Below are 23,703 nucleotides of genomic sequence, written 5' to 3' on the forward strand. Positions count from 1 at the left end.
AAGTGCAGACAAAGGAGAACATTTATACTGGTGAGATACCCATATTCCTTCTCTCCTCGGCAGGATAGAAAATTTGACGGACGACATTTATTAGAGGAGTTATACAATCACTAACCTTGAAGCCCTCAGGAACATATCCCAGAAAATGAGTGTAATTTTAGTTTGCTGTTAATATAATTTTGCAGGTTTAGGAAAAACAATAACTTCAGTTTATTTAAAATAAATTTTGAAGAATCATGCCCTGTTTAACAGTTTTAAAGTCGAGTCTGTATTTATCACTTTTAAATAGCTAAATACCAATAAAATTTAGTAAGGCAAATGCTTAAATTTTACTAATATGCTCAAATAGTAAAATTGGGTTTGGCAAATACACATGAAATATAACTAATAATTATGTATTTTGATTATTTTATCAGGATATGTTCAATGTATTATGATTACCTAGACTTTTCTAATTTTAATGATGAAGGTCATCATGTACAACCTCCCATTTTATACGTACTGAAAGTAAGGCTTGTCCGGCCAACATCACCCATTTACCGGAGGTCAGAACTAGAAACCCCTGCAATAAGAAGTCACTCTCATAATTACTGTTTTATTCTTTTTATACAGTAGTGTAATTTTAAAAAAACAATGGACATTTTAAAATAATGGAATCATTTAACGTACTAATTCATTAAGACATAGCAATTGCAAAGAAAAATCTAGGTAACAAAACAAATATATATGCAAATTTGACCACCCCTTTTGGGTAAAGAACTTTTATAAACGATAATGGGAAAAGGTTTCTAAAAGGTTGAAACTTCTATCCTATTTGAAGTATTTGATTTCTTTCTATAATTTTAAGAGAATATACCCATATTATTTATCTGGTTGTCTAAATTAGCATAAATTGTGAAGTTTTATTTGCCTATTTTACAATTCAGTACAAACTGAAAATCTGGGTTTACTTCTCTGTTTTTTTCTCCTAGCTTTATTGAGGTATAACTGACAATCAAAAACTGTCTATATTTAAGGTTCACAACTTGATGATTTGATATATGTATACATTGTGAAATATTCATCACAATCAAGCTAATTAACCTATCCATCATCTCACCTAGTTACCATTTCTTTGTGGTAAAAACACTTCACATCTATCCTCCTGGCAAATGTCAAGTATGTAATACGGCACTGGTGACTTTAGTCACAGCGTTGTATATTACATCTCCAGAATTTATCCATCTTGTGTAACTTATTCATCTGGCAACTTTGCACCTTTGACCCATGTCTCCCCATATCACCCTCCCCCCAGACCATGGTAACCATTCTCTTCTCTGCTTCTAGGAGTTTGGCAGAGTAATCAAGATTTGTATTATATCCTATCATGAGGAGGATATATTTTGTCTTTCTCCCGGAGCCTCACTATTACAGCATTTTATTTTTTCTTCTCTAAAGATTAGAGCACAATTTGATATTTTCATTTTAGGGGTTTTTTTTTGATTCATTAATGATTTTATTAGATATCAAACAAATGAGAACAGTTGCATTGATCATAATCAAACTATAACTGTTAAAAATAATCAAAACTGCAGCTATATTTATGACAAAATGTATTGAACGACAAATTTTGAATCTCACCTCTGTCACAGCCACTACTAGCTACCCTTATATAAAAGAAGTGTTTTAGACCAATGTGTTTCAGATTCCTGACCACAGAGCATAATTTTAGAACTTCTTATTGAGAGTGTACAGCAGCCCGGGATCACGAGCTTGCAGAAATATTTCTTCTGTTCGATGCAGGCATTTTTCTGAAGATTTAAAGTTCAGGTATTTCCACTAATCTTGTTACTGAATCTCTCAAATCATTTTTGGACAAAAAATAAATAGATACATTTGAAACCTACATTTGCTTGCTGTGGCAATTTATTTTCTCCAGCCCACACCTACGCTGTAACCTACATACAGAAGTCCCCAGAGTAAATCTACCCCTCTCACCTATGTTCTCACGGCACAGTGGACAAAGATGCAGCTTCCTCATCTGCCTCTTAGGACTCTGTATTTACCTAAAGTCAGGTTACCTTGAATGCTCCACTTTTACAGGATTCTGCATTCCTTAATCTGGGCCTATTTGTCAATTTGTCCTTTGATGTCATGGTGATGACAGGATAAAATATTGCTAAGAAAGAGTCCTTTAAAGTTCAAACAAAAGTGGTTTTTAAAATTGGTAATTGATAGCTACCTGGAAAAGATGTTTATTTTTTTATTGCTTCTATGAACCGAAAGTCATCATGCTGTTTATCTTCATGTGAAGTAAAAACTGTTGCATTAAACAAGTTGGTAATACACATTTCTCTTTAGTTGTTTTTATATTTTAACTCCTAGATTTCATTTTTCTAACAAATGCTTATAATCATACTTTGAGTCCTATTCTGTGGTCACCTGATGAGTTATATAAGCTACTGCTGATCAGGGAAGGGGAAGAGAAATGACTGAGAATTCAAACACCATTTGAAACGCTGTTAAACGTGAAACTGTGTCTCAATTTCCAAATAACTAACTAAGAAATGCATTTTGGATATAGACGCCTTTTAAGTTAGAAACTTCATATATATATATATACACACACACACGACCTCTTAGTTCCTAAAATTTTATATACATTAAAACTAATTTCTACAAGGCATTAAAGAAAACGCAGTCTAATACTGGAACACATAGATGGTAGCTGGCTTAATGTTCATCATCATTATGTTTTTTAATAATGAGAACAGGCTGGCCTTGCCACAGACTGTTTCTATCTCCTCCCTGTGTGGGGCTCAGTACGGAAGACAGTTATGACGCTGACTGGTGCCAAGTGCTGGGCCATTCCTGAGGCCCCTCCTGATGGTGCTGTTTACACCCCCCACTGGATGAGTGAACACAAGGCATGTTAGTTAAAAATGCAGGGCCGTGCTTCCTGGAGGAGATTCCTCCTCACCACAAAGCGTGAAGATAAAAGGTAATTTATGTGTACAGATCTCCAAGGTTTGGGTCCAAACACATCAAAGGTGAGTCAGACATGAGGCCTATGCTCAAATCACACACCTTCCTGTAAGGCTATACCAGGACTCTGACACCACTGAAAACCCATTACTAACAGATACAGAGAGCATGTGGACAAAAACTTCATGGAACAATTCCTTAGAGGGAAAAACTGTGATTCTAGATTTCTTGCCCTCACTAGAAATTTCTTTGACATATCTTTTCAGGTGGCCTCTGGAAATCTCCACCCACTTGTTCCCACCGCTGAAGGAAGCAGAAGCTAAAGGAGTGGGAGGAAAATGGCCTCTTTGATTTTGGACACAGTAAGACTCATGCATCAAGTTTTATAACATTTGCAGTATATGATTTATATCGGTTAAAGGAAAACAGTTGACTATTAAGCAGAGGTGGGAATAAAGAACCAAAACAAAATGAAATACTTCATCAAACGGAAGGATGCTGCAGTAGGAAATAAAAGGGAAATTTAGAAATCCCTGTAGCATGCTTTTGGATTGCCTGCAACAAATAACTGGCATAAGTACAAAAGAGAACTTTAAAAGCCACAGTTCTCATTCAATACTTTAAAAATGTTCAATTTGTCAAAAAGTAAGCTTGCCTATAAAACAGATCTATGGACAATATATAAAAAACATCTTTGTAGCAAAGCAAATTCAAAAGATATTCAAATGTTTGCATTTGTTAATCAAAGAAGAAGTATAAATTAAACTGCTACTGAAATATCATTGTACATGTTGTAGAGAAGCAAAAGATATAAGTGGATTCTAAAACTCTCTGCAGGCAAGGTAAAGGCGAAAGTGCCACCCAACTCTCTCATCTTCTGCTAGTGTTGTACATGAGCACAACCCTTTTGGGAACCTAAATAATAATATATTAACCAAAAAGGTTTAAGCTCTTTAACATAGTAATTCTATCTGGAAGATATTCTTGTTTTCTTTTAGTTTAATGGAAAATAAAAGTGAAATTTGAACAGTTACATAAAGAAACATGCCTCTCTGTAGGCACTGTGTGCAATGGAGAAAGAAGAGAAACCACAAAACTAACATCTCAGTAAACTGTGGTATTATCAGCTGGTTGGAGTATTATGTAGCAAATAAAAGCGATCATGAGAAAGCCAATGTGTAGATTTTAAAAATACATATATAGCTGCTATAAGCATAAAACAGATTATTAAACTATATATGTATACTGAATAGAACTATGTTCAAATGTGTGTTTGACAGAAGTTGCGAGAGAGGATTCAAAACGAAAATGAAACAAGGCATGTCAGGATAGAAAATTTTGGAAACTTTCCACTGATTGAACTACCTTTTAATAACATGTTTATATTGTTTAAGAGACAAAACTTGATCTTAAAAAGAGACAGTCCTATTTTTCTTCCACTATTCAAAAGCAATGGAGATATTTAATGTAAGTGTATGGTTGCAGAGGGTGTGGGCAGGAAAGTTCATCAGGAGAATTGTAACGCACAAGGATTACCTTAGGAAAGAGAATTTAGTAAAAACAGCCAGACTAAATAATACGAGAAGATTTTAATAATTCACCCTGAGTTCTATTTCTTCTAATCTTACATTCACCATTGTATGCAACTCTGCCATCTAATTCAGGTTGGCATGAATACATCTAGACATAAGTGCTAATTAAATCTGCCTTTTCATTCTGAAAAACTACATTCTCTTTGATATCAAACATATGCAGTATAATTCAATACTTTAAAAATATTTTAGATTCTCTCTTTTTTGCAATAAAATCGGAAAAGGCATGAAACTGACTATCTAATGGGGGTACCCTATTGTTGACCATTTCTCATTCTGATTTTAAAAGTAAATAATAAAAATAGTTTGCGTAATACTTATTCTGATTGACATTGTGAACTTCTCCCCTTTGCTGGAACCTGAGAGTAAACCTCCATGTTAATGTTTAGTGTAGGTGTGGATCGAGTTGGCTTCCTCTCTAGCTGCCTGAATTATAATTACTAAAGAATTATTTTAGGAACAGCGTTATGTGGGATTCCTGATTCTAATATAAATTAGCACACATTTCATCATCATGAAAAATCTAAGCGTAGCCTTCACTGAAAGATTAAAGATCACGTTAAACTCCCATTTTATTCTGCAGAATAAAGAAATAAAACCACACCATTTTCAAACAGTTTTAACCTTAAATTCTGCATGTGTCACAGGGCATTTGTGCCAACACCTCAGTCAACATCTCTGAAATGAACTAACTAAAGCTATATTTATTTTGAATTGTAGACATGGAAAAAGTCAAACTATTCTGAAATTTCACTGTTACTTGTGATTCTAACACACCAGTCAATGAATACAGCAATTGTAAAATAGTTGTGGAACACCAATCTATTTCTCCTATACAACATCAGGCAAATTCTAAAATTGCTCATGCAACATCTGAGAGAATCATTTGGACAACCTGGTCACGGTTCTAGGATTAAATGGAAGATTTAATTGCATTTACTTTCAGTAAATTAACTCAGAGGTCAGAAAGTATGCTTGTAGTTTCAAAGTTGGAAGTGTCTCCTTGGTTGTCACAGTATATTCAGTCCTCAGACAACTATGATCTTGCACCAGGGTAAGACAAAAACAGAAATAATCCAGGCAATGACACTCTGTCAAGGCCACAATGGCCTCCGTGCTTGAACGCATCATGCGCATTCCCACTTGAGCTCCCACATTAGTCCTCCTGCTCCCTATGATCAAATGCTCTTTTTCTGAGGTATTTATATAATTCACTCCATTTCATACCCGTGTCTAATGAAACTCCCTTGTTAAAAGGTGCTTTAGCCCTTCTTCCCATCCTATCACCTTTTATACCTCTGACTTGTGTTTTTATATTTATTCCACCTATCACATTACATATTACTTTATCATCTCTTGCCCCCAACACAATGCATACTATATGAGAGTAGGGACTTTATTTTTTCAATGCTCTATGCTACAACTAGAAGAGGGATGGCACAGAATTGGTGCTCAATGTATATTTATTGGGTGACTGAATATTGAATGAATAAATGAATGAATCAATGGGAACAGAATGAATGAAATGAATTGATGAGAAGGGAGACATCACTTCTCTGCTAGTAAAAAAAATTATGAAATAATATTTTCTTCACCTAGTTGCAGATGATATTTTCTTTTTTTTTAAAATTTTCATTTTTTTTGGATGTACATCATATTTCAAATTCTGGATACATTACATCATGTTCACCACCCGAACACTAATTATAGTGCATCCCCTCACGTGTGACCCTAATCACCCCTTTTGCCCTCCCCCCTCCCCCCTTCCCCAATGGTAACCACCAGTCCAATCTCCAATGATATGTGTGGTTTTTTTGGTCATTTTTATCTTCTACTTATGAGTGAGATCGTATGGTATTTGACTTTTTCCCTCTGACTTATTTCACTCAGCATAATACCCTCAAGGCCCATCCATATTGTCACAAATGGCTGGATTTCGTCATTTCTTATGGCTGAGTAGTAGTCCGTCGTGTATAAATACCACATCTTCTTTATCCGTTCGTCCCTTGATGGGCACCTAGATTGCTTCCAAGTCTTGGCTATTGTGTATAATGCCGCAATGAACATAGGGGTGCAAGTATCTTTATGCCTTTGTGTTTTCAAGTTCTTTGGATAAATACCCAGCAGTGGAATAGCTGGATCATATGATAAGCTTGCAATAGAGCACAAAGTACACAGCAATTAAAATAAAGGGGAAATTCTGTATATTTTGTCAACCACAAAAATGTAATGCTCCTTTCAGGGAAACGAAGTCTTGTCACATTTCATACGCAAGAACATGCTGTGTAGGACTTGAGAACTAGAATTCCAGGCATATCAAATTGAATCGAAATTTCAAAGATGACAACCTGCTGCCCTGAATCATCTTCTCCCCCTTTCTACCTCTTCCCCCTGATCCATCAAAACCCAGTTCACATATCACTGTCTCTGTGGAAGTTCTAACCATCTCAAAGATCTATTTTCCTTCTGAATCTTATTTTTTAGCTGTAACTTTCCTTGGTCACTTACATGTTCTTGTAGTCTAGGTTTACTTGTTATTTTTATGTTTTTGTTATCTTATTGTGTTATATTACTATTTATTATTATTTTTATTGTTTTTGTCGTGTGTTGTTCACGCTTCATGTCTCTAACATGAGCATCACTGCTTCACGATGTTATATAGCCAACAGCACCCACTGTAGGCCTTCACAAGGGTTAAGGACTGAGTAAATCTGAATAAACAGTAACAACCATCCTTCAAATCTAACTGGCCTTGTACTGAGACTATGACAGGTGACAGAAGACTCTCTTCTGCCTACTCAGATTACAATGAGGACTAAAATCTGCCCTATTATTTCCACCTACACGGTTTCACTTTCTTGTGAAAATGAAGATGTGACAGAAGAGGAGCAAGTGATTATCAAGAAGGACTTGACTTGGGGTTCCCAACTCACACTTGGCATCTGATGTAGCCCTATGAATTCATACCCCTACCTTGCCTGTCCCAGACAGAGCACAGATGCCTAAGACAAACCACCTGAATAGGACCCATCTAAGATTTTCCCTTATACTTTCAGGAAGAGCATAGTGTGTGGGCCATCATCTCGCCAGGAGTAGGAAGATAGTGGTAACCTCAAGGCAGCCGCTAGCTCACAAGAACTGGGTAAGAGGGATCCAAACTACTGAAGAATGCAAAGTCCATCAAGTGCACTGAAAAAAGTTCTGTTTAGCTAGTTGTACCAGCTCCTACCAAGCAAGTTCCTATAGCGAATAAAAACGATGCATAATTTTGTAGCTAAAGTATAAATCTTGTCACATAAATTCAAGGGTGATAAGATTCTGGGCAACGAGATATAAATATTGGATTGCATTCATTTGTATGAATAACTAGTCTCTGAAAGTCTAAGAACTAAAGCCAGGCAATATCGTGCAAGAATTATCTAATTTCCAAAATCTTATTCCAAATGCATCGAAGTCCTTTGAATGTTTCCAGTCATAATTTAATAAAGTCAAAGTATAAATAAGAACCTCCAAATGAAATTCGGCACAACAAAGACGAAGCGAGGCGGGGAATCCACTCACCGATGCACGCCGCTGTTGCACATGATGATGTGGCAGGCCCCGAGCCTGCTGCACAGCTCCGAGGAAACGGACAGCAGTCCCACTCCGGAGGCACTGCAGGCTGTGTTCGCACAGGCAGCTGTGCGCTTGGATCTGATAAATGAAGCTACCAGTCGATAGAGCTCATCCAAAGCATTGAGAGGCCTCATTAGCTACGGAAAACAGTGATGGACATCAAGTTCAATGCGTTTAGTAGAAAGGAATCCTTTTAGATGGGATACAATTTATAGTTGTTAAAACTTTTAATGATTAGTCTAAATTATTAGGGAGGTAAGAAAACTGGAGACTACAAATATTTATAATTACACATTGCCTACAAACAACAGCAGAAAAAATTAAATAAAGGAGGTATATAAATGGCAAAGCATCAATAAATGCCATCATCTATTTTTACCTTATCTACATAGGCAGCTTTGGATGTAGAGTTTGGTGGTGAATTTGACTTGTCCAAATAGAATGCCCTGGAAGAATCCAAAGAATAAATGATCATTTATTGTTAGAAATGCATGAAGATAGACAAGTTTCACTGATTTGCTTTTAAAGACAAATTAATAGATAAAAGTGTTGAATACTAGGATGGGTGGGATTGCAAAAAAGTCAATAGTCCTCTATTCAGAAAAATCATTAAAGCTGACACCAGCTCCACGACATACAGAGAATTTGTGCATGCCTCAACTTTCTCTTTTTTAATTTGGGGATAATGTCAGCTTCTACTTCAAAAGGCTGCCAAGAAGATTAAATGAGTTAATGCAAATAAAACACTTAGAACAGTACATAGCACAGAGTAAGCGCTCATTCATATTTGTAATAATTAATGTTACAAAAGTTGAAGAAATATATTTCTTATGACTATTGGAGAACATTACTCAGTTTTCATTTATTGTGCAAGTGTAAGATTATGAAAACAATATACAAAAAATGAATTTTAAACAGACTCCTGAGCTGGATTCTTTCACCCACTAAACAATGCTGAGATTGGAAGTCAAACCCTTTTCAAGGACACACTGCTCTTTTTTGTCACCAAAGTGCAATATGGTAACAACTACTTTAATACACTAAGTGAATCCTGCAATAATTAAATGCAACTTTTAAAGAATTATTCCCGAGTTTCCTTAGCTATCGGCTCAATGCTAAACAGAAATTTTAAGGGAATGACCCATGAAGACAGGATACATTTAAGTTATGTTTAATGTAGTATCCATTTTTGATGAGGTGAAATTATCTTCAGGATGTGAACACTTAACATTGATGGATCAAAATGAGTCCTATAACATTAGAATGATCGTCAGACTAGATAGTGAAATGAAACTGATTAGACAGGTATTTCAGACCACCATTTAGCACCTCAAAATATTGGCAGATTATTATCAAATGCATGGGTAGTAATGGGCAAAATCAGTGATGGGGAACTTTCTGCCTAGCGCTGGTCTTCTGAGGCCCCCTAGATACACACACATAATGCTATTCCCAGTACTAGCAGTAGTGTTGTTCTTTGTCTTTTTAAGTAGCATGGATTAATCAAGTTTTACACTTTAAATTAGGAAAGTTTTACTTTAAGAGAAACTTCCAAAATGAAAGCTATGGTCATTCTTAGGAGTTCGTGCTGTGGAGTCGATCCAACTACTAGTGCCCTGTGTACGGCAGAGCGGAACCCTGCCCGGTCTTTTTGCTCCATCCTCTCCCCTCCCGGTGTTGTATCAGATGATGCTCCACTGTATTCACAGCCAATTATTTTCAGCAGTGGGTGGCCAGGTCCTTCTTCCTAGTCTGTCTAGTCTGGAAGCTCCACTGAAACCTGTCCACCAGGGGTGACCATGCTAGTAATTGAAATACCGGTGGCATAGCTTTCAGCATCACAGCAGCATGCAGACACCACACTATGACAACTAACAGACCAGTGGTGTGGTTCCCTGACCGGAAATGAACCCTGAGCCATGGGAGTGAGAGTGTCGAATCTTAACCACTAGACCACGAGCATAGTCACTGAGAATTAGTTTATTTACCTCTCAAATATAAATTCAAGCAACAACAAAAATAATTTTTAAATAGGTTAGCATCCAAAGTTGGTTGTTACTTATTCTGATTCATTGTGAACTCCTAAGAGATTTCCGTGGACCATCTTGGAACAATGGCGGTGCCTCAAAGCTGGAACCCACAGAGATATCTTGACCAGATGTCCCCAAACCTTTCCTCAAGTGTGCTTGGTAGAAAAAGCAATGTCATAAAAAAAGAGCACACAAGTCCACAGACGAAGTATTCCCTCAACCTGACACAGCACATAATGCTGCCAGGAGTATGGGGATGACAGTAACCCCAGGCAGTGTCCAGCTCAGATCGACTGCGTTACGGTGACATGAACCACTGCAAAGTGGAACATCCATCAAGTGCCATGAAAATACAGTTCCATTTAGGTGGTTGAGTGAATATCTACTAAGAGCATTGGGTCCACAGCAATATCAAAGGAATTCGAGATATTTTAAATTTTCTAGATTTTCTCCAGTATCAGAAGGTGATAACAATCCAAGAGGTTGGCTGTTATGAGAAGAGGAAAAGAGCTTCAATTGTGTGAGGTAAAAAAATATGCAATGCGGGACTGGCCCAGGGGCCGAGTGGTTGAGTTCACACACTCCGCTGCAGGCGGCCCAGTGTCTCGTTGGTTCGAGTCCTGGGCACAGACATGGCACTGCTCACCAAGCCATGCTGAGGCAGCGTCCCACATGCCACAACTAGAAGGACCCACAACAAAGAATATACAACTATGTACCGGGGGGCTTTGGGGAGAAAAATGAAAAACAAAATCTTTAAAAAGAAAAATACGCAATGGGGCTGGAGCTACGTTCAAATGAATGAGCAACTTAGACCGGAGTGGGTAGACTCTGCAGGGCCTTATAGGCCCTGATGAAGAGTTTGGGTTTTAATTTTCCTCATTACCAGAAGACTGGTTGTTTTATAACTGTATTGCTGTGCATAAAAATTCCTGTTCTGCTGAAAGTTCTGAGTGTCTTTTCATTTCAATTACACAGGTATACATTTACGCTAAAACTATGAAAACCCATGTATGCACCACTATGCTTTAACAAATCTTAGCATTTTGCACTTTGACTTCACCTATGAAAGAAATGAAACATTAGAGATACACGCAAGCCTCTTGTTGTTCACCCTTCTCCACTCCCATTCTTGTTTCAAGCTCTCCCTCCCCGGGGGAAACATCACCCAGAAGCTGGCATCTACCACTTCCATGCTTTACAAGGTCACCCATGTGGCTAGCCCATGCAGAGGTACCAAAGAATATCTGTGATCATTCTTCCCCATCCTTGTTCACAGTGACGTTACTAGAATTTCAACCTTTGGTATTTTTACTTTCAATTAGCATATATTTGTTGGCCATCTGTATTTCTTCTTCTTTTATTGCCTGATTGTATTTTTTACCTTTGGTTAGGCTTACTTTTTTTTCTTTTTTTTTTTGAGGAAGATTAGCTCTGAGCTAACATCTATTGCAAATCCTCCACTTTTTGCTTGAGGAAGATTATTGCTGAGCTAACATTTGTGGCAATCTTCCTCTGTTTTGTATGTGGGATGCCACCACAGTATGGCTCGATGAGCTGTGTGTAGGTCCGCGCCCAGGATCTGACCCTGCAAACCCCAGTCTGCTGAAGCAGAGTGTGAAATTAACCACTATGCCATTGGACTGGCCCCAGTCTTACTTTTTTTTTTTCCCACATAGAAATTAGTTATTACTTTTTATAGCAAGAGTTAAATTTGATGACATTTAGAAGTTTCTGTTCCTCTTTACTTTTTTTTTTATCCACATTTTCTTTCTAGGCCTTCTTCCTCAAGAATATTCAGTTTTTTAAAGTTGATTATTCAATTAATATTTTTGATCAGCACCTGTCAGTGGTTTACTCTGGCATAAAATTCTAGACTCTGGATTGACAGTACATTTTTCCCCTCAGTACTGCTCTTGCTGTCTGCTCTCAATCCTACTGTCTTTGTTTGGGGGCTAGTCTATATTTTTTCTCTGAAAGGTTAAGATTTGCTTTTTATCCTTGAAGCGCTGAAGTTTTACCATAAAGTGCTTAGGCTTTGATTTATTTTTATTTATCCAGCTAGGTTCTCATAGGGTACTTTCAACTTGAGGAGCTTTGTCTTCAATTCTAAAATAATCTCAGCTATTATCTCTGTGCATAATCTCATGGGTTTTCTCTCATTCTCTCTCTCTCTGCACACATACACATATACACACACAGACATGCACATGGCATAAGCACACCCACACACACGTACATACTTTCTTTTAAGATCTTATTTTCCCAGTACTGCATTTTGGGTGATTTCCTAAGTAATATCTTCCAAATGAAAGAACTCTGTCTTTGTCAAGTCTAGAGTTTATCTTTTCTAATGGGAATTTTATTTCAATGACTCTCTTTTTCATTTCTAAGATTTCTGCTTATTCTTATTTCATTTCTACCACTAAAATGTAAAATCCCCATAAGAATGTAAACTCTCTATGTTGATACAAATTTTATTTACTTTCATTTATTGCTGCATCTCCAATGCCTCTAAGAGTGTGTAGAACATAGCACGATCTTAACAAATACTTGTAAATAAAGAACTGGATAATTGACTATTTTTATTTTAGGATTTTCTCCCTTTTTCATGGATAGCAATCCTTTGTCTATATTTTGTGCATCCAAAATTTACTTTGCCAGGCTGTTCCAATATTTTAATTTCTTCTGAGTCAAATTTATTTTCAACGGTCAATTTTGTTGGCTCTTTCTTAGTGTTAAGCTTCCTAATGTGCTTTGTAATTTTGTTTTTCAAGTTCATTTGAAATGGGAGGATTATTTAATTTAGTTTTATTTAGTTTTTTGATGCAGCTCCATCCCCTATCTCTCATCATCCTTCTCTTACAAATGATCCTGTGCTCACTTTGTGCTCAGAACCAGCCATCTCTAATCAGTTTCATAGTGGTGACTCAAGTATTACGTTGTGTTGACATCTGGATTATCACCAGTCACATCACTGAACCAGTGAGTGATTTGGTTCAGTTCCTAGTCTAATGGCTGTATTGACTTCCTCTTGCCATCTTAAGCCCCGTCTGCCATCACACATCCACAAAAGCTACAGTCTCAAGCAGTAGTAGGCAGCCCATTTTTCATCCTTTGCTCAGAAGTGAAGACCTTCTGTCCTCCCTGGTTTCAAACTGTAAGGCTGGCTCTGGATCTCCACCTAGTGTAGAATGCCTTGAATTTCCCATTACCCTGAAGAAGTGGTACCCGCCCCCTCGCTCCCCCTCCAGAGGCCAGCAGGCCAGAGGCCTCAGCACAGCTTACAGCTCATCACTTGCATTTTGTTTTGATTTATGGGCCACTGAGACGACAAATTATGAGCTCAGCTGTGACTTTTACATTTTCTGTCTTCATATTTTATGTAACACGGCAAAAGCTTGGAACGGAGGTGGTACTTCAAAGCTGGAACCCACAGAGACACATTGAACAGAGTGCCTCATGCCTTCCCTCAAGTATGCTTAGCAGAAAAAGTAATGCAGTGAAAAAGAGTACATAAGTCCACGGACAAATTATTCAGCCTTCCAGGGTCTCAAGTACCTCATTTTTACAATGGATATTAGAATTGTCTAATGTATAGATAGCAAAATGTTGAAGATTAATCAATGCATATGAAGTGCTCAGTACTGTGGAAAGCAAAGAGGACTCATTCAATAGACAGTAATAACTATTACTCAGATGCACACAGTGGGAGGTGTCTTGGAGTATTTTTAGCCATGGCAAGGAATAAAAATAAGGCTGAAACTTCCTGCTTTCCCTAAGGCCATCTAAAATATTTTATGATACCTGTAAAAAATGAAAATGAAGGTAGATATTTGGAATTTACATAATTTCATGATCAGCGCATGAGTCAAGGTTCAGGTGTAAAAAGAAAAGAAGCTTTTTTAAAAGTAGAGCGTCTTTTCAATGGCTTAATCAGGTGCATTGACTGTAGAAACTGCGGCTCTTCTGTACCTCGAATCATTGGGGAAGAAAAATGTTCTGTAAAAGCAGTCCACGGATCATTACCACCACTCAGGAAACCGTCACAACAGAAAGCTGCCACTACAGCTGGCCACACTGAGCACTCTGCCTCCTTTCTGAAAGAGATGTTCCTTTCAAAAAAAGTTGTCACTGATTTAGCCAGTTAAGAGCAGAATCATGTGGATCTAATTCTGCTATATTCACTTAAATTGACTTGGCAGAAATCTTCAAATTTTCCATAGGGCAAAATCTATAAAGGAAAAAAAAAACCCTATTTGATGACGAGAGCCAGTAGAAAAATAACTTTTATATATTTAAGATGTATAAATGTTCACATCAAGTGAAGCCTTATTCAGTAACAATCTCATCTTTTCTAAGCGGCGATATAGCAGAACTGAAATAGAAAAAGCATCTCATGACATAACTGCATCTTCAAAATACTCTTAGAAGATAAAGACCTACTACGAATTCAGAGTTAAAGATATTTACTGATCCAGACTTGTGCAAGAAGTTAATACTTGTTAATCCATTATTATGCAAAGCAATGAATTATTATAAAATATATCTATGCACTGATGAAGTCTAGAGAAAATAACTATGAAATATAGCCATCTTGATTTACATAGGCAACAAATATTTTAATTCAATCAATTATTTGTTAAAATAAGAATTTGGGTTTGAGGGTATGCCCCATCAGAAGAAAGGTTTTCAGCCAGTATTTTACCATCCCTAAGGTTTACAGGTATTCACAGAACTTCAGCATTTTTCAGAATATGACAGCCATGGGCAGGAAATAAACTTCTAATGTACTTCCTTTAATTATAAAAGTTTTGCAATGCCTCTAATCAAAATTTATGAGAGAGTTAATGGGAAAATTGGATTACTGCCCAAACTGACCATAGTTTATTATGCTTCTGAGGTTAGGAAGAATGAAGTCATGGTCCTTTGTTTCAATACAGCAAATCTCATTAAGCCCATTTTGAAAGGGCTGCTGCTACTTTATATAGGCTGAACAGCAAGTTTCCCTTCATGCTGGCATACATCAGGCTTCACGGTCACAATTTGTAAATTAATTCTGCCACACAAAATGGATATATTATGGTAATATTTTTTCATCTAGTCCCGATAGAATAAAATACCCATGAAAGAGGTGATAATGTTATAAGTTACAATAAGTAGTACTATAAATATATCCAAATGAGATAACAACAATGAAACTACTCTTGGGCGTTTATCTCACACAATCTAATATCGAAGACAAGTACACGGGTATCTGTAATTCAGGGCAGAAACAGAGAGGTGAGTTAAAAGGTGCAAAAAGTTCTCGGAAAGCCCACATGAGGCAGAAGAAAGGCCACATAAGAATATGGCGTAAGAGCTGGACTTGCGCAGATGGATGGGATTCCGGACAGGTCAAAATGCAAAAGCAGCATTTCAAGTGCAGGCAAGGCCATGAACAAAAGACCAGATATATAAATGGATGGAGCCAATTTGGCTGAAGAGCAAGTTCGTGTAAGGTAGGGAGAGAGAATGTTGGGCAAGCAGGCTGGATCCATATTGTGGGGAACTTAAATACCAAACTAAAGAATCGTAATTAATTTGTTAAACAATGGAGCAGCATTACAGTAAATGCTAAGCTACCAGTAAAAAAGTAAGAATAAATAGAAAAAAATACATGACACACAAGACATGAAAATTTAGGGAATTTAGAACTGCAAGAGACCCTGGAAATGAAAAGAATCATCCTGGATTCACAGCAAGACTGTGACCAAGGCAACAGAAATAGGGAATTGATGTTTGCTGTGAAAGAAGGAAAATGAGTTTGAAGAACACTGAGATTAGTTTATGTAGAGTTATGCAAGGTAAGATAGTAATTTAAAAACTAGGAAAATGCTTTCTCCAATGGGTAAAGAATTAGGATCATTGTTCCATAGGGTCAGGCTGGCGCTCCGGGGATGGTCTGGCTTCCACACAGAGAGACAATGCAATAGCCTGTTATAAAATATTTAAATCTGTTAGTTCTGTCATTAGAGATACATAGAGGTTAAACCAATGACAAAAGTGACATTCTTCTCATTTGGCACTGTTTTTGCTTCTTTTTTCTGGGCATGTTGGAAGACACCCAATTTCCAAGAGAGATGATTAAGGTGTAATGCTGCTAGTATTTTATAAATAAGGAGGAATAACCGAAATATTCAGCTCAGATCTCTGTTATATTCTTGTTTCTTCCCCAGATCATTGCTTATGAGATAAACTCTATATTTATAATAATTTATATATGTAAAATAATTTTTATATATTATATAATTTATAATAATTTATGGAAATTTCTTATGGAGATTTTTCACCTGACCAGACTCATTTATGCTTCTCTTAATATCATGCCCTATCCAAAAATATTCTAAACTGTATCAGGTAGCTTTTGGATTTTAGCAATTACTCTGCATTTCAAAAAAGGAACTATAACAGTGTTTTGTTGATGGTTTCCTTTGCTGTGCAGAAGCTTCTTAGTTTGATGTAGTCCCATTTGTTTATTTTCTCTTTTGTTGTATGTGCCTGAGGAGACATTTCCAAAAAGATATTGCTAAGATCAATGTCAAAGAGCGTACTGCCTATGTTTTTCCTAGGAGTTTTATGGTTTCAGGTCTTACCTTCAAGTCTTTCATCCATTTTGAGTTAATTTTTGTGTATGGGTCTTTGGGTGGTGAACATGATGTAATCTACACAGAATTCGAAATATATTATGATGTACACCTGAGAGTTATATAATGTTATAATCCAATGTTATTGCAATAAAAAAATTAAAAAATAATGAAGAAGAAATAGAGAATTTGAATAGACAAATCACAAGTAAGGAGATCAAAACAGTAATCAAAAAACCTCCCCAAACATAAAAGTCCAGGACCAGACAGCTTCCCTGGTGAATTCTACCAAACATTCAAAGAAGACTTAAGACCTAACTTTCTCAAACTCTTCCAAAAAATTGAAGAGGAGGGAAAGCTTTCTAACTCATCTACGAAGCCAACATCATCCTCATACCAAAACTAGATAAGTATAACACACAAAAAGAAAGTTACAAGCCAATATTACTGATGAACTGAACCTGTAGAAACCTCCTGTAAAACCAGCTTAAATTCATCACGTTACACATTTTTAGAATAAGTAATAAAGAAATTAACAACAACAACAAAAGTTTAAACAGGAATTGATATTTTAAAAAGTATTATTTATTTATGTCTTATACCTTATATGTGAAAATAAATGCCAGTCCATTGTATTTTAGTTAATCAGGGTTTGAATAGCAAATCCATTGCTTTCTAGCCTTAACTTTGGCAAGTTATATAACTTCTCTGAGTTTGTGCATCCGTAAAGTAGATATGATAATAACGTCTATCTTTTAGTGTTGTTGGGAGTGTTAAATGACAAATTAAGTTGCTACATAAGATGATGTAAAAAAAGAAAAATAACAATTATGTCTCCAGAAAGTGTGGCACTTCCATATTAAAAAATGGCGAAGTTTTAGGTTTAAAATCATAAAAATCTTGGGGCCAGCCTGGTTGCATAGTGGTTAAGTTCTTGTGCTCTGCTTTGGCAGCCTGGGGTTCACGGGTTGGGATCCCAGGTATGGACCTATGCACACTCATCAAGCCATGTGGTGACCTACATACAAAACAGAAGAAGACTGGCACAGATGTTAGCTCAGGGACAATCTTCCTGAAGTAAAAAGAGGAGGATTGGCAACAGATGTTAGCTCAGGGCCAATCTTCCTCACCAAAAGAAACAAACCAAAAAACTCATAAATGTCTTATAATGGCTCAATTGACAGTAAGTTAACAGGTCAGCTTCTTCTCCTTCATCTCTTTTTCTGTATTCCTTATTTCACTCCAGTCAGCCTTCAAAATTACCTTTATAAAGCACAGATACGAATGTTTCACTACTGTGTTTAAAGTCATTCAAATTTCTCCAGCACCCAACGTCTATGATTTAGGCATTCAAGGTCTCTCCTAATAATCTACTGACAGACATCTCGCCCCATCTCTCACCTCTTCACTCTGCCATGTTCATGCCTGATTCACCCAACCCACCATCCATGTGAAAACATCCCCACCTTCTCTCCTATTAGTCCCTCTGCCTGGAATTCCCTCTCACCTCCTTCTGCTCGGCAAAATTGCACTGATCTGTCAAAATTCTGCGCAAATATGACTTCTCCTTGAGAACTTCCCCACTGAAACAAATTCATCTCACCACATTATACTGAGTTGCACTTATTCTGTTGTCTTTGCTAAACTGCCTATTCTCAGTGGGCAGAGACCATTTTTCTTTATTTGTAATCCCATAACCAAAGACAGTGCCTGACATAGTATGTATCTAATACTTGATGTAGAATTGAACTGAATTGAATTTTATTCTTTGAGAGCTATAAAGGAGTTGGAGTTACCATACTGTCAAGCAACTAAATACGTGTGACCTAATAGAGGAAATATATTAAATTTAAAAATAGATAAAATAATTATTATGCACATTTTAAAAAGGAGTCTTTGTTTGCAGGAAAGAGTCTCCTTAAGTTTATAAATATTAGGGTATATCTCAATCAACACTGAAGCCTGATACTTAAAGGAAAGTATCCGACAATCACCAGAACTTTAAATTTGAGAGGAAGGGTATTTAATAATCCCTCCTCAGTGACAGACAACTACAATCCAGAGAAGAATATTCGTAGGGTCCTTTGCAGGCCTCACAGTACTATTGTTTTACCAAAAATGACGCCAGCCAGAAACAATACAGAAAAATTCTTGTTCAGGTCTAAGTAGGAAAATATTAAAACAAACATGATTGAGTACTATTACATTGAGATTTTAAGTGCCTGACTCCTGGCTTTTAAAGTTTTATACTAGAACCTATAAAAAGTTGTGCTTTCCATTACCAGCAAGATTCAAGGCCCTTAACACAGTACCTGACACATAGCAAGTCACCGAACGTTAGCTGTCATTGTTAGCATAATTCATTCCTTATACAACCCAGTCTTATACAATACAATCTTTATATAACCAATCCCATTTATAATCGCAATAAAAAGAACAAAGTACCTAGGAATAAATTCAACCAAGGAAGAAAAAGAACTACACACTGAAAACTATAAGACATTGTTGAAAGAAGTCGAAGAAGACACAAAGAAATGCAAAGACGTTCTGCGCTCATGGATTGGAAGAATTAACATAGTAAAAATATCCATGTTACTAAAGCAATCCACAGATTTGAGGCAATCCCTGTCAAAGTCCCAATAACATTTATCACAAAAATAAAACAAATAATCCTAAAATTTATAGGGAAGAACGAAAGACCCCAAAGAGCCAAAGCAATCCTGAGAAAAAAAGAACAAAGCTGGTGGCATCACACTCCCCGATTTCAAAGAATACTACAAAGCTATAGTGATCAAAACAGCTTGGCAGGAAAACAGACACAGATCAGAGAAACAGAATTGAGGGTCCAGAAATAAACCCACACATTTATGGACAGCTAATCTTTGACAAAGGAGCTAAGAACATACAATGGAGAAAGGAAAGTCTCTTCAATAAATGGTGCTGGGAAAATTGGACAGCCACATGCAAAAGAATGAAAGTAGACCATTGTCTTACACCATACACAAAAACTAACTCAAAATGGATTAACGACTTGAAGGTAAGACCTGAAACCATAAAACTCCTAGGAAAAACACAGACAGTACACTCATTGACATTGACCTTAGCAATATCTTTTTGGAAATGTCTCCTCGAGCACAGAAAACAAAAGATAAAATAAACAAATGGGACTACATCAAACTAAGAAGCTTCTGCACGCAAAGGAAACCATTAACAAAACAAAATGATACCTACCAAATGAGAGAAGATATTTGCAAGTCATATATCTGACAAGGGGTTAATATCCAAAATATATAAAGAACCTATACATCTCCACAACAAAAAAACAAACAACCTGATTAAAAAATGGGCAGAGGATATGAACAGACATTTTACTGAAGAAGATATACAGATGGCCAACAGGCACATGAAAAGATGTTCAACATCACTAATAATAAGGGAAACGCAAATTGAAACCACAACGAGATATCATTTCATGCCTGTTGAAAAGGCTACTATTTTCCATCTGTCAGGATGGAAACTAGACTGTTGGTGCTGAATATGATGCAGCCTAAACAGGAGTCAAAATGTAACGATGTACACCTGAAATTTATATAATGTTATAAACTAATGTGACCTCAATTTTTTAAAAAGTTTATTATTAAAAAGACAAGAAATAGCAAGTGTTGGAGAGAATGTGGAGTGAAGGGAACCCTCATACACTGCTGGTGGGAATGAAAATTGGTGCAGCTACTATGGAAAACAGTATGGAGATTCCTCAAAAGATTAAAAACAGAACTATCATATGATCCAGCTATCCCACTTCTGGGTATTTATCTAAAGAACATGAAAACACTAAATTTGAAAAGATATAAGCACCCCTACATTCATCGCAGCATTATTCACAATAGCCAAAACTTGGAAAGAACCTAAGTGTCCACTGATGGATGAATGGATAAAGAAGATGTGGCGTATACATACATATATATATATATATATATATATAATGGAATACTATTCAACCATAAAAAAAGATAAAATCTTGCCATTTGCAACAACATGGATGGACCTTGAGGCTGTTATGCTAAGTGAAATAAGTCCAATGGAGAAAGACAAATACCGTATGATTTCACTCATATGTGGAAGATACAACAAGAACAACAACGGAACACGTAGATACAGAGGACCGATTGATGGTTACCAGACAGGAAGAGGAGAGGAGAGAGGGCGAATGAGGTAAGGGCGATATTTATACCATGATGGATGGCAACTAGACTTTTGTGGTGAACATGATGTAGTCTATACAGAAGTCAAAATAGAATGATGTACACCTGGAATTTATATAATGGTATAAACCAGTGTTACCTCAATAAAAATTTTTAAATAAAAACTGTATATATATAGAAGGTGTACAGTATGATGAGCTGATATATATATACATATTGAAATGATTACTAGAGTCGAACCAATTAACATACCATGTCCTCACGTAGTTACAAGTTTTTGTGTGTGATGAGTACACCTGAATTCTACTCTTAGCATACTTCTACTGTTCAACAGAGTGTTAAGTATAGACATCATGCCTGTACATTAGATCTCTAGACTTAGTCATTGTACATAACTGTAAATTTGTACCCTTTGACCAACATCTTATTTCCCCTACCCCAAGCCCCTGGTAACCACTGTTCTATCTGCATCCAAGAGTACAACTTCTTTTTTTTTAGATTCCACATATAAATGAGATCATAGAGTATTTGTCTTTCTCTGTCTGGCTTATTTCACGGAGCATAATGCCCTCCAGGTTCATGCCACTCTGTCCCGGTCTGCAAGGTTCTGCTGAGGAATGTGTTGATAGCCTTATAGGAGTCTCCTTTGTACGTGAGGAATTGTTTTTCTCTTGCCACTTTAAAAATTCTCTCTTTGTCTTTGATTTCAGACAATGTTATTATAACGTGCTTTAGAGAAGATCTTTTTGGGGTGAAACTTTTGGAAGACCTATAATCTTCATGAACTTGGATGTCCAAATTTCTGCCCAGATTTGGGAAATTCTCAACTATTATTTCTTTAAATCAGCTTTTTGTTCCTTTCTCCCTCTTTTCTCCTTCTGTGACTCCAATAACACATAGGCTGTTTCTCAGTGGTGTTCCATAATTCATGTAGGCTTTATTCACTCTTTTTCATTCCTTTTTCTTTTTGTTCCTCTGACTAGATAATTTCAGATGTCTTGTCTTGGAGTTCACTGATTTTTTCTTCTGCTTGGTTGAACCTCCTGTTAAAGCTGTCTATTAAATTCTTCAGTTCAGTCACTGTATTTGTCAACTCTAGGATTTGTTTGGTTTCTTTAATGGTTTCTATTCTGTGTTAAACTTCTCATTTTGTTCATGCATTGTTTTTCTAATTTTGTTTAGTTGTCTATCTGTGTTTTCTTGTGGTTCACTCAGTTTCTTAAAGAGGATTATTCTGAATTCTTTGTTAGTTTATAGATGTTCATTTATTTAAAGCGGGTTATTGGAGCTTTATTAGTTTCCTTTGGTGGCGTCCTGTTTCCTTGATTATCCATGATGCTTGTGGTCTTACACTGGTTTCTATGCATTTGAAGAAGTGGGCAACTTTTCCAGTCTTTACTGACTGGCTTCAGTAGGGACAGCTTTTCACCAGCCTCTCCAGAGATTCTGAGTGGCCATCTGGTGGAGGCTGCAGGCAGGCAAGTCTGGTATCTGGGTCTGCAGGTGGGCAGGCTTGGTGTCTGGGTCCATAGGGACTAGCCTGGTGCCTGGGTCCACAGGAGCCCACCTGGAGCCTGGGGTCATGGGGATTGGCCTGGTGCTAGGGTCTGTGGTGAAGCTGGGTGCTCAGTTTACTCTCCTCCCGCCTTGGGGAGGGTGTCTCTCTGCATGCTGGGTTGGCCAGGCTTAGGGGAGAGGTGACAAGGTAACTCGAAACTGTCTTTCCCACATTCTTCAAAGCATCTTTTCTTATCTATGCTCCACTCAGGTGCTATAATCTCTGACCTGGAATCCTTGGCTCTTGCGAAGGAATTTTTATTCATGGACAGTAGTTCAAATTGATGTTTCTGTGAGGAGAGGAGCATCGGAAACTGCTGTACCACCATCTTGCGGGGTCACTTCCCCCATTATTAATTCTTGCAGACCCATTTTCAACATCACCTTCTCTCTCAAACTTCCTAAGTATCTTCAGAGTCAGCAGCTCTTCCATACACCCCGGCACCCAGGACATTCCTTAATGTCAGTATCTACTGTTGTGCATTGCAAGGATTGTTTACATGTCTCTTTCCCCCACTAAACTATAAGCACCTAAAGACAGACACAACATACACTTTATTTTTATTACTCCATCACTTTACACAGTGCCATGCACACTGTGACTCATTCAATATATTTTAGTTGAATAAATGAATAATTAAATTTCTTAAACTTACTGATAAATAACAGCTCTAAACCATTTCCAAGAAGAATGTGTCTTCTTTCAAGACAAATTTTGTGTAAAAAAGTATTGCAAATCATCTACCACGAATGGTAGTTATTGGTCAAGAAAAAAATGCCAAGCATAATAAATTTTCTTCATCACAAAACATACATCACTCTTTTAATATTTTGCTTATGAAACTTATGTATAATAGAAAATAAATAACTGTATGAAAAAGGCAAAGTCACTGCCTTATCTTAACCTTTTGAAGTCATTAATTAAAATCAGCTGAAGTAGCATCACCATTTTTCTGATATTAAGGCAGAGAACAATTCAGAAACGACCCTCATTTTCTAAATAACCATAGACATCTGCTTCAGAGGGAAGGTCAGGGAAAATGTAATATGAGTAGAAATATGGAAATACAGACATTAGAAAGATGTCATTAGCAGAATTTAGAGACAGTGAATAGGG

At 36.8% G+C, this 23,703-nt stretch overlaps 1 protein-coding gene across 2 annotated transcripts in view; it reads right to left on the minus strand.

The window, feature by feature from the left end:
* Nucleotides 1-23,703, minus strand: part of PREX2 (phosphatidylinositol-3,4,5-trisphosphate dependent Rac exchange factor 2) — a 274,795-nt gene that overhangs the window by 26,742 nt on the left and 224,350 nt on the right. For both annotated transcript variants that reach the window (XM_014838489.3, XM_070481134.1), the window contains 2 exons: nucleotides 8,551-8,617; nucleotides 8,118-8,308 (listed from right to left, as the gene is read on the minus strand). In XM_014838489.3, the coding sequence (XP_014693975.3) occupies nucleotides 8,118-8,308; nucleotides 8,551-8,617 (258 nt within the window). The remainder of the gene's footprint in view (nucleotides 1-8,117; nucleotides 8,309-8,550; nucleotides 8,618-23,703) is intronic.

Source organism: Equus asinus, chromosome 12 (genome assembly GCF_041296235.1).
Source record: "Equus asinus isolate D_3611 breed Donkey chromosome 12, EquAss-T2T_v2, whole genome shotgun sequence".
NCBI lineage: Eukaryota > Metazoa > Chordata > Mammalia > Perissodactyla > Equidae > Equus > Equus asinus.